The sequence below is a fragment of the Urocampus carinirostris genome, chromosome 20, assembly GCF_059441175.1.
Source record: "Urocampus carinirostris isolate Australia breed hairy pipefish chromosome 20, RoL_Ucar_1.0, whole genome shotgun sequence".
NCBI lineage: Eukaryota > Metazoa > Chordata > Actinopteri > Syngnathiformes > Syngnathidae > Urocampus > Urocampus carinirostris.
This window is the reverse complement of record NC_142368.1, coordinates 16,261,255-16,273,531: the sequence shown is the minus strand read 5'-3', so window position 1 is coordinate 16,273,531 and position 12,277 is coordinate 16,261,255. Positions and strand designations below refer to the sequence as shown.

The 12,277-nt window shown below is 42.9% G+C and overlaps 1 protein-coding gene across 3 annotated transcripts in view; it reads right to left on the bottom strand.

Annotated features, from left to right (window-relative positions):
- Positions 1 to 12,277, bottom strand: part of enah (ENAH actin regulator) — a 50,750-nt gene that overhangs the window by 33,524 nt on the left and 4,949 nt on the right. The window contains exon 1 of one of the 3 annotated variants that reach the window (XM_088324869.1): positions 6,698 to 6,816. The exons of 1 other annotated variant lie outside the window; for it this stretch is intronic. In XM_088324869.1, the coding sequence (XP_088180995.1) occupies positions 6,698 to 6,711 (14 nt within the window). In that variant the 5' untranslated portion in view covers positions 6,712 to 6,816. Of the gene's footprint in view, positions 1 to 1,704; positions 2,136 to 6,697; positions 6,817 to 12,277 lie in introns of those variants that run through there. One more of the 3 variants, XM_088324867.1, reaches the window with a different exon arrangement.

Sequence of the window (12,277 nt, the reverse complement as noted above, 5' to 3'; positions counted from 1 at the left end):
ACTATGCCTAGTATCTATTTCATTCTTTTTCTCACAACGGAGAATTGCCAATCTATTGATGTTTTTATTTAAAAGGAACAGGCTTTATTTATAAGTTAAGATAAGACAATGAAAGTTTTTTTTCCAATGCTAAAGTTTATATACTGTTTTCTCTGCCAATCAAATGATAAATAAGATGTGGGTTTAATTCGTTGTAAATCCGGCTGTGGCCCACCAGACACCAACTTATCTGCACATCACTAGGATTTTTAATGGATGGAATTCGATTTATAGTTTCTTGCTCACTCCAGTCAAGTTTTTGACCACTTCAGACACCGTAAATAGCGCTACAACCAGATTTAATTGAAGTGTCTTTGGCCAAAACAAAAAAAAAATCGGAGTTTACGGTCTTCCATTTCAATGACAAAACTCGATGACAGAGTACAAGATGAGGCGTTTCCCTGTGCAGAGCCCCCAACAAAGTCAAAAAGTGAGTCCCCAAAGGTGCGGGGTCACCAATTCTTGAGCCATGGCTGGAGTGTGAGCTACCCCCACTTTGCAAAACATGTTGACTCATATCAGGGACAGAAAGAGCATTGAAAAGCTCGACAGGTCTGGACCGCGTCACGTCGCACGTCCTTTTGGACGAGCGGCGCCTGATTGAAACCCGAATGGTCGCCGTCGTGTTGGTTCAACTCGCCTCGGGATGTTGTCAACAAAGTTGTAACATCTGTGAAACGCTCGGGTTGAAATATCTTCTAGCTTCTATCACCAGGTCCAAAGAATCCACCCGTATGACCTGACCCCAGAATGGTGGTCAAGGACGGAAAGAATTCCAGTCTCCGCCCATTCCCGCTTCATCAACTGTCAATTGAGCTCTTCAAACATGACACAGTCCTTCCAAATTCCTTCAGGCGCCATTGACCTCCCCCACTGTGTAAGCATACTGTTTCTACAACTTTCAAAAAGTCAATCCTGCTCATCCAGATGATTTTTTTGTTTTAAAACAAGCACATACTATCCCCTTTTCAATCTTGTTACATGATCTAACATTGCACAGAATCTACAAAGCCATCAAACTTTTATTCTAACTGACAATTCCAAGGAGTCAAAATTGTCTGACCCATGAGGAAAAAGATAGGTGGAAATATAATTTCCCTGGGGGGACGGAAGGCAGATCTACGATCCCCAAATGATGACATCAAATGGCTTCGTTGTTCGTAATGAAGCATTGCCTTTTGTCGCGGCTGCCAAAGGCGTAGGTTGGCAAAGTAGGCGAACGTCATCTGAAGGAAAGCTTCTGGGCACTGGCAGAGAACACTACAAAACAATCCTAGTCAAAGAAAGAGAACGGAAATCCTCAGACAAAAGGAAGAAGGTGACACTTCAGATGCAAATGGAAAAAAAGATGAGGGATTTCTTGCTTCTGACTGCCCAAATGCAGAGGAAGAAGAAAAAGGAAGGGATTAATTGATGCACTGGCTTGATCTTCAAAGGGTGAAGCTGATGAAGCAATTTAGGATTTTAAATCACGAATCGGAGGTACAGAAACAAGACTTTCCCGTCTTGAAGTGAGGGATGTCAAGATGTTCCTTTTTCTCGTCAGTCCAAGACTGAGAAGATAGAGCCGCCCTCGGTTTACGCTGTTCAACGCAGAGAGACGACTTGAAACGAGGGCAAACTCGACAATAGTTAAACTCAACGACATCGGTCGCAGCCACCTACCGATGGATTTCCATTTTGGAAGCCAGAACGCATCTTTCCTTGAGGACCAGAATGGGGGTCTTGCCGGGAGACTGGACCTCCATGACGGCTCCTCAGTGAAGTCCCGTCGGGTCTTTGCCGGGGAACGCGAGCCGGGATCGTCCTTTTCTAGCCGATGCTGGTCTTCTCGGCCATTTCTGGGTTCCCCTCCCACCCGACGGAGGGGGGGAATCCCTCACGTGTCAGATAGCCGTCCGAGTGTTGGGCAGCGATCTCATCGCCTCTGCCGACAACGGTGCCCGAGAAAGCCGTCCGGTATCCTGGCAACAGGCTGCGGCACTCTCGGGGGAAGGCGGCAGTAAAACGTGGCAAAAACTGGGTTTGTTTTTTCTGGATTAAAGCCCCCCGACTTTCATCTCGCGGCCGTCCTGGAGGCTGACTGGCGCAACGGCGAATGCGCTAATAGCTAGCCGGCGGACGCCCACGTCGCTCGCCCTCCTAACCCCCCCTCTCTCACATCAAGAAGACGGCACCGGTTGGAATTCACGATGACCGTCGGCGATCATCATTTGCTGCTTGAAATAGACAGTGCTTTTCCAACATTGCATCTTTTCTTCTTTTTCTATTTGCTGCAAATCTTGCTGGTTGCTATGGCAACACTTATACGACCTCAGAAATTTTACTGTACTGTGCGAGTCAGAAGAAACTGCTTGCGGTATCGTTTACCAGCTTTTTGAGATCATATTTTCTGGAACAATTGAAAGCGTGTACAACCCCAAAACATTTTTAACGACATTATCATCGATAATATTTGCAAGTTTTATATCAGTATTCGTGATGATCAATTTCGCCATAGTTAAAAACATTTACTGTCACGCTGATTTCATGGGACAATGTGTGTGATTTGACCATCAGATGTCGATATCTTTTGCCATGCAAAATAAAACCAGGGCTAAAAAGCACACGGAAGAAGAACAAACTATGGAGACTCAAAGGGACTGAAAAAGTAAAAAAAGAACAGAGAAAGGAGAGAGAAGGGGGAGAGAGAAGGGAAGAAAGAGAGTGAAAGAACAAGAGAAAGAACGAGGGAAGGAATGAGGGAAAGAACGAGAGGAAGAACGAGGGAAGGAACGAGAGAAAGAACAAGAAAAAGAATGAGAGAACAAGAGAGAAAGAGAAAGAACAAAAGAGAGAAAACAAAAGAGAAAAAGAAAGAAAGACAGAAAGAAAGAGAAAGAGAGAGATAGAAAGAAAGAGAGAGAAAGAGAAGGAAAGAGAAAGCAAGAAGGAAAGAAAGAATGAGAGAGAGAAAGAAAGACAGAAAAAAAGAGAAAGAGAGAAAGAGAAAAAGAGAAATAAAGAAAGAGAGAAACAAAGAAAGAGAGGAGAGAGAGAAAGAAAGAGAGAAAGAAAGAAGTACAGAAAAAAGACAGGAATACAGAAAGACAGTAAGAAAATGTAAGAAAACATGTAGAAACATGTAAGAAAGACTGACAGAAAGACAGACAGAAAGACAGACAGAAAGACAGACAGACAGAGACAGACAGACAAAGACAGACAGAAAAGAAAGAGCAAAAGAGAGAAAGAAGAAAGAAAAAGAGAAAGAAAGACAGAAGACAAAAGAAAAAGAAAGAGAGGGAGAAGGGAGAACAAGGGTAAGAGAAAAAAAGAGAAAAGAAAATGAGAAATAGAGCTAGAAAGAAAAACAGAAAACAAAGTAGAAAGCAAGGTTCAATTGAACCAATTGGCCAATAATAAAATATTTTTCCTGGAAAATCACGTTGACCAAGCACTGGTGAGCTATTTTTATAACAGGTCTGCGGGCACCTCAGCGGTCCTCAGGGGGCACCACGTTGGAGACCCCTCATATAGATTATGCATTTAGCAAAACATGGATGTTTCCCAGTGCGGCAGTAGTTTCCATGAATGGAAGCCATTGAGCCCATTTATATGCCCAACTCAAGTGGCCAGGCCAAAAGCAGCCGGCGTAGTAATCCGTCATCTGGAGTGGCCGACAGGTGTGGCGCCAAAAGCAGGAGTGACCCATGACCGAGCTATGGTCCTAGCCCCACAGGTGGCGCCACCACCGCTTGGAAGAACCTGCGTCTCTTGGTCTACAACAGGGCAACCCAAAACTTCTTAGGGCTTCCTACTGCTTATGGCAAGTTGGATTCAGGACTTTGAAAGACTCGTGGAATGCCTTTCGGAATCAAATCGAAGACCAAGTCCAGTTTTACAAACGGCCTTTTCTCATTGAAAGTTCAGAGTAAAGGTCTCTGTCCCAAGTTGCCATTAATAGGCTTAAGACACGCGTCCGACTGAAACCACATCGCCGTTTTGATAGTTCCGTTATTGCATTCACGCCATGTTACCGCAAAAGTCAATTAGTGAATTATCAATGAATGGATTTTAACGAATTTCAATGCCAATGAAGGCCTTATTTTTTCAAATAATGAATTCCACAAAAAAATCCTGTTCTTGATTTATTAAGTCGTGATGATTCAGATTTTCCTTTTATTTTAGAGACAAAAAGTAGCCTGGAACACTGTCGGTAAACAAGTTTTATAAAGACTAGGTTTCCATTGGACTCAGGGTCTGCCCCCATGGTATAAAAGTCAGGGTTCATACACCTTTTTATGGCCAAATTCAAGCACTTTCAAGGTAAACTTTTAAAATTTTAAAGGAATCAAAACAAAAACAAAAATTTGTTGGGCTTTGATGTCTTAATTAAAGTCGCCATCTTGCTGCTAGCACATACTTTGCGTTGTTCCTACATATGATCCACGCTCCTTTGTGTCACTGGCTTGCTTTAAACTGACATGAATTCTGCCATTCTGCTTCAACAATGCACGGGAAGCTTGGCTAACTTGTATACAAACACAAAAAAGGGCCCATAGCTGTTGGGTAATAAAGATTTTCAATACAGAGGACAAAAAAGAAAGTACTTTTGCAGGGATTCCCTACAAAACATTGGAAATTGATCATTACTAAATAATTTGGTGTTTCGTTATTATTGATAATATATCATTTAAAAAAAATCAGAAGAGCCGTTAGGGAGCCAAAAGAGCCGGCTTTTCTCAGTAACCCGAGCCGAAAGCGCCGCTTCTCAAAAAAGAGCCGAAATACCATGATTAGTCTTATAAACCGGTCCTCTTGGATGTGACAGTAGGGGGCGGTAGCACTTCACATGACAACTCAATAATGAGGACTGGAGCCACCATCCTTGTTTTTAAGGCACTTTATATATTTTTCTTCATTCAAAAGCGTGATCTATCGAATCAGAGTGGCAAGAAACATGGCAATGGCGACCATTTCAAGCGTTTTCAAGCGGTTCACCTAAATCTCAAGAATTTTCCTGACCTTGAAAACATGAGGATAAAATTCAAGCATTTTTACAGGTTCCAAGCACCCGTACGAACCCTAAAAAGAAATGGTCATCCAATTTAAATTTGCAGCCATTGTTCTGCAGCTCATTTGTGCTTGGAATATTCTGTAATAAAAACTCAGAAGGAACTCTTTCTACTGCCATTTTGACCGACTTTTCATTTAACAACCTGGACAAAAACGAACATATTGAGGAAAAACCAAATGTTCCTCTTCAAAACCATAAGGACAATGATAAAAAAGTTAGCATTTAATGTTTGTTCTGAATATTTTTGAAGCATTGGAAAACGTCAGGAAGGGTTGCGTCCCATTTTTGGGGACACATACAGAAAATTCAGTATATATCCCATTTCCATCTTTTTCCATTTCCAAAAATGACATAAAAAGCACATAGGAGCCACTAGGCAGCACTAAAGAGCCCCATGTGGCATTAACGGGAAGAACATCTGGAATAGAAACTGCTGGTGCCCTACCTAACCACAGTTGAGAGCGTACTGGCATGGGCATCAAGGTGTTTTATGCAGGGTCATCAACACAGCTCAGAAAATCATGGGATGCTCTCTACGCAGTCTGGAGGCCATTATCAAGGACTCCTTTCACCACCTCTTTGACCAAATCGTCACAACTTCTGCCTCTCAAACAGGCCAGAAAATCATGACAGAAAGTCATCAACACAGCACAAAAACATAATCTGCTCTCTGCCCAGTCTGGAGGATGACATAATTAAGGAATCCTTTCACCACCCATTTGACCAAATTTCCAACTCTACAAAACATTTTGCTTCCCAAATAAGGCCAAAAAAATCTTAGAGTCATCAAAAAAGTTGGAGTCATCAACACAGCTCATAAAAATAATGGGCTGCTCTCTTCCCAGTCTGGAGGGCATTGCCTTGAACAACATGATAGTCCTCTGCCCTCTGGCAGACGTTTCTGGTCCCTTAAAACAAAGACGACCAGGTACAGAGACAGTTTTGTCGGCGGGCCATCACCACCATATTTTACGCAACCTTCAATTTGTGAAATGTTGTTCACAAACAAAAGAAACCTGACTATAAAGCTCATGGAAGTTAAATGCTGTCAGAGGTAGGGTTTCATACAAAAACACTAGACGGTGCTAAATAATACACCATTTTCTAAGAGAAAGGGTAAAAGAGAGGGTGAGAAAGATGTAAAAAGGCAGAGGGAGAAAGTGAGAAAAAAGAAAGAACAAGGAGAAAAAGAGAGAAAGAGTCAGAGAAGGGGAGAAAAAGAATTAGATTTGAAAAAAGCGAGAGAGAAATCCAGTTCCGGTCCCTTCGCGAGTGGCGCCTGGCTTTGGCAACATCACGTGGACATAGTTGAACCTGCAGCTGGTTTTTCTTCTCTCAACGCCGTCTTCAAATCCTCGGCGAACCCGATCCTGCCCGCGGGCCACACGCTCGACACCCGTGTCAGAAACAACGTTTACTACTTTGTTATCGACGACAGAGACGATTTCCTATTCTGAGAAGGACATATGGCGCCAGATCCAATGCCACTAGCTTGGCAGCCACCATGACCCATCAACACGAGGGTCTTCGATCATACTCGCATTGCCACCCGTCAATCGTTAAGTTTCCTCGCTCGCCGGATCCCCGATTCCACCCACTTACGAGTCGCGGGTCATCTCGGACACGACCGGGGCAGAATCCGGCAGCTCGCTCCGGAACCTCGTCCTTGAAAGTATTCGTGAAGTTCTCTGCTCGGAAAAGCGACCGGCTAGCTTTTGGATCACCGCTGATAGTGGGCGGGCCCCGGGGCCCCCACCCGCGGCGCCAGCCGGAGCCCGAGCTAAAAGCAGAGCGTCTCGCTAGCTGGGGGAGGGGGCGCTTGTCGTCGAGCGCAACTGGTGAAATTCCGCCGCCCTCCTCTTCCCCCCGAAATAGATATTACGGCCGGTCGGCGCGCATGATCAGCCGGGATAATCCGGGGATTTGTCGGGAGCTGCCCGCGTCGCCGCGTTCCATCCGCCTGACGCCGACGCACGCGTTACGTTCGGGACCCGGTTTCGTCCGGACCGAAGTCGCTCCCGAACCCATCGGCGACTATTTCCGAAACTCTTTTCGTGCCTTGAGAAAAGTCAGATCACGTACCGGATTTTCGCACCGTCGCTCCGTTCGGATGACCAATCGAGATAAAAGGTCTTGAACCTCGTTTCACCTTTTCAATTTTGATTCGATTTCATTTGCGGAAAATAGAGAACTCACGAGTTTTAAAGATCAAGCCAAGTCACGCAATTTCAGTCCAGTTTTCTAAAATATTTCCAGAAGGCATGGCAATTATTGAGGACATGGGGTACGTTTGCAAAAAGGATAATCATCGATTATCAGAATAACGGGAATGTTATGTTTCCGAAGCATCCTAAAACACAAGATAATACCATCGAGGTCCAAGTCCAACTTTTCCCATAATTCCTTCATGTAAACACATGTTAAATGGTCAATCTAACATATAGTTAACTTAAATCTAAACGGCTGCTAATCTGACTTTTTGCACTACTGGCAGTTTTTTATAGCTTGCCACTCATTGCACATTGCTCTCTGCACTATGGTAATTACAGCGTTATTGTTACAGTGTTAATGTTACTGTGTACCTGACTTGTTAACCTGACTGCCCATTTTGCACATCTGGTTAGCTACTCTTCTTGCACTATCGGCACTATGGTAAAATACTATACGTAGCCAATTACAATACAACTTTATTTATATCTGTACATTCAAGGAAACTGTGGGGGTCAGATGCATCGACATTTCGTTCTGTATACACGTGTACTAGAATGACAATAAAGTAGATCTGAATCTGAATCTGAATGAGAGTACAGTGGAACCTCGGTTTACGAAAGACTCACAGTTCGAACCAATCGGAGTTTGAACAAAAAATTTGAGAAATTCTTGCTACGCAGTTCGAACGCCAGTACGACAGCAATGGCTAACTGTAGTGCAGTGGTACCGTCTAGGGTTGGATGTTTCACATCACATTTTTTTTTACTCCTTTTAATTTTCTCAGGTGCAATTGCATCTCCACTACTCTAGGGGACGTCTTAGATGAAACAAATGTGTAGCATATGGGCCGAGTTACAGAATTTCACCACACCGATGAAGCTGCAGCCACCAGAGTCATCATGACTTTAATAACACTGTCCTGAACCACTTCTGAAAAGTGCTAAAAAGAAGGCAGAAGCAAGTGTCATTGGATAGATATTTGAAAAGAAAAGAAAATCCTGTAGCCGAGTCATCCGTAGCAAAGAGATTTGAAGGTGTGAGCACCCCTCAGACAGAAGAGCTCCCCCAAGTTTTTATGGAAGGGGACTCTCCTTCCAAACAATCATTTTCCTTCCTCCTCCATCCCTCGCCACCATCCACCTGCGCCTTCTGCTGACCACCACAAAGGTCAAAAATCCTATTCATAATTCTTTTCTTTATCCTTTTTTTTTTTATTTTGACACGTTCATGTTAGCGTAATCTTTCGTACGGAAGATTACGATAACGTACTATTAGCCAGGCTTACATTTATGTTTATGTTATTTGTGTCTTAAAGGTAAACAAAGGTAAACATTCAGGGTGATGGAACGGATTAAAACAATTTACGTTATTTGTAATGGGAAAAATTATTTCGGTGTTTGAACAAATCACTTTTCAAACGGGGTTCTGGAACGGATTTTGGTCGAGAACCGAGGTTCCACTGTATTCCGATTTCTAAATTGTAAAGCGCTCTGGGAGGTCTTCCGTGACATGAAAAGCGCAGACCATTTCCCATTCGTTTCTCTCATCCGGGTTATTTTTCTGCCCCAAAGCACTGTGGGACTTGTAGTACAGAGACAAATGATACACGCAAACTCCAGTTCACTCGCTAAAAAAAGCCTCACGCGAATTGGTTGATTTCGCCGCGGCATTTAAAATGAAAAATGCCACCGTTAATTTCATCCATATATAATATATGTCATTGTCCTTCCATCCATATATAGTGTAAGTCCATGCTTCTGACCAGACACATTTCTCAGTCATGAAATAGATAAATGGGCAAAAAAGTATTGTTTTGACATTAAAGAGACACATCATGTTCCATCGTCAATTTTGTTTTCCTCAAGCAAGCCCAAAGTTTTGGTCCACAATCTGCTCTGGAATCCATCTTGAGGGGACATTCTTGCCCCGCCCCTTTCTGAGGAACGCTTCACTGTGTACGAGTTGGACCTGAAAAGACCATTTCAGGTCAGGGTCGGTTAAAAAAGTTTTTCCTACTGGAAACGGTCAAGCGGGCATTCAATGGAGAGATATATAGTGGATGTCACAGTTGTTTCATCCATATGTAGTGTAAGTCTCTGCTTTTAGCAGCCTTGTATATGGATGAGATGCAGCAACGGAGCAAATAATTTCGTTGATTTTAGTGGGTGACATGAAGGTTATTATCCTTTATTCCATGTCAAAAGTGAAATACAGAAACGACTGTTTTCCCCCTTGTAATCTGATTACTCTCAAACAGCATGTATACCGGGTTATGCGTTGGTTCCTAGACCATAAATACTTCATTCGGCATTAGCTCAGGAGGTAGAGCGCTTGTCTTGTGATCAAGAGATCGCAGGTTCGAATCCCAGCTCCTCCGTGTTACATGTCCAAGTGTCCTTGGGTAAGACACTGAACCCCTAATGCCCCCAATAAGCAGGTAAGCTCCTTGCATGGCTGCACGGCCGCTATTGATGTGTGAGTGTGTGTGAATGGGTAAATGTGAAGCACATTGTAAAGCACTTTGGGAGTCTTCAGTGACTTGAAAAGTGCTCTATGAATCATTCATCATTTCATTTCATTTCATTTGCTCCCAAAATCTAATGAGATTATTGCCTGCATGGAAAAAAATAGTCTTTGTCAAGAACCTCAGCCTTTCATCCTTTCCCTTTTTTGGCCGGTCCGCAGACGACGGGTCGCCGTGCGTCAATCTCAAGGACCGACAGCTATCGGGGGAGCTCGAAAGCCGCCGGTGTCTTCCGGAGTGGAAGATCGGAATCTTGATCTCGGAATGCAACGCTATGACTCACTGGCGTGAAATGGTTGGTGGGAATACGAACGCAGAAAGAGAAAAACCGCACGGGGGCAAAAAAAAAAAAAAAACGGGGGGAAAAAATGAGAGCGAGCCCGATTGAGCTTATTCTGCACGCACGGGAAAATCCATCCCCGTGTACAAGATGGAGAAATGAGACGGGGGGATGTTAAAAATAGCGCAGGCCGAAATTGCCGACCGCATGAGCGTGCGGCAATCTCCACATTTTGAAGAAGAGGATATAACAGGGATCAATAAACTCAAATTTAAAAAATGAAAAGAAATAAAACATCTGTTCTCAATCAGTGATGCACCAAAAAAGCACATCTAACCCTTTGCCAATGCAGCAACATGTACTTGGCTACGACTAGCTTAAAATGCAAAATATAAAGGGACACTGTGTAATACCTAACCGCTAGATGTCGTCGAATTATGCGGTGCGACCGAAAACGAGTGCTACAAAGCACAAGGAAAAATACAAACGAGACCGAGACTCAGAGTAATCAAAAAGAAAGTTTTCTTTTCTTTTTGTACAGGCTTTCACAAAATAATAAAGAAGGGGAAATGAAAGAAGAGGAATAGGAAAAAGACAAATATGAGAAAAGATAGGGGAAATAGTAAGAAAATAAAAAGAGACTATAAACAACAGAGCAAAAATAAAAGAGAAAACAGAAGACAAAGAGAAAAAAAACAAAAAAGAAACATAGATGAAAAAGGTAAAAAAAAGCCAAAGAAAACAGGCAGTAAAAAAAGGAAACAAATAAAGGGGAAAAAACAGTGAAAACAGACAAGACGGCGAAAAGATTGAAAAGGGGAAAAGCCAGAAAAGGGAAAAAGGGAAAAAGAAGGATAAATGGGAGAAAGAAAAAAAGGAAAATAAAATGAAAAAGGGTTAAAAAGAAACTGGGAGGATAATAGAAAACGAGAAAAGATGAACAGAATGAAAAACAATAAAAGAAAACTTGAAAAAGGAAGAAGAAAAAGACAGAAATCAAAGAAAAGGGGGAGAAAAGATGAGGAAAAAGGGAAAAGCGAAAAAAAGAGACAAATAGAAAAAAAGGAATATAGAAGAGGAGGGAATAAAAAAGAAAAATCAAATTGAAAAGAAACTAGTGAGCCCTATCTTGTTAGCATTAGCCAAAATCCAGCTATTGATGAGGAAAACCTAGGAAGCAGGTCACAAGAACTTAAAATTAAAAAAGGTTTATTTGCTAGCATTGCTTAGGAACGATATAGTAGCGCTCGTCCCGCAATCTTTATGAGGCGCCGACAAAGTATCGCCATAGATAGTCGGTATCGGTAAAGGAAAAAAAAAAACATTTTAGCTATTGTGTCATTGCCTAGCGTGCCGGAAACAGCAGAAGCGAGTTAAGGAGTCTCGACCCCAAGGAAAACAAGCGCAGCTGCCGGGGACAGATGGACAAACTGCGCTGCCACCTGTTTTGTTGCTAGCATTTTGGCTAGCTAGCGTCCAAAAACCACATGTGCCGCTAACGTTCTGGAGGAGGTTACAACCGGTCGGGAAAATGACCGTCCCGCACTTTCTCGAACGCGCCTGCGGATCCAACATTGATCAGACTTATTAGAGGGTCAAAATCAAATCAGGAGATTCATCATTCTAGAACTGAAATTGGAAATTGCTACTTCTCAATGAGGCCGGCAAAAACGTGACAGAAAGTCATCAACACAGCCCAGAAAATATGGGCTGCTCTCCACCCATTCTGGAGGACATTGTCAACGACATATTTGCAAACACCTCTCACCAAATCTATGACCAAGTGTCACGATTTCTGCTTCTCAATATGGATGGAAACACCTCCCAGAAACTAATCAACAGAGCTCAGAAAATCATAGGCTGCTTCCCTGCCCAGTCTGAATGACATTGACGACGATATATAGGCAAACCTTTCTCACCAAATGGTCACAATTTCTGTTTCTCAATGAGGCCAGAAAAAATTTACAGGGAGTCATTAATACAAACGGGAAAATCATAAGCTGCACTCTACCTAGTCTGGGGGGGGGGCATTGGTGACAACATTATTGCGGACTCCTCTCACCACATCTTTGACCAAATTGTCACCATTTCTGCTTTTTAACGAGGCAAGAAAAACACACACAAAGTCATCAACACAGCATAGAAAATAAGGGCTGCTCTCTACCCA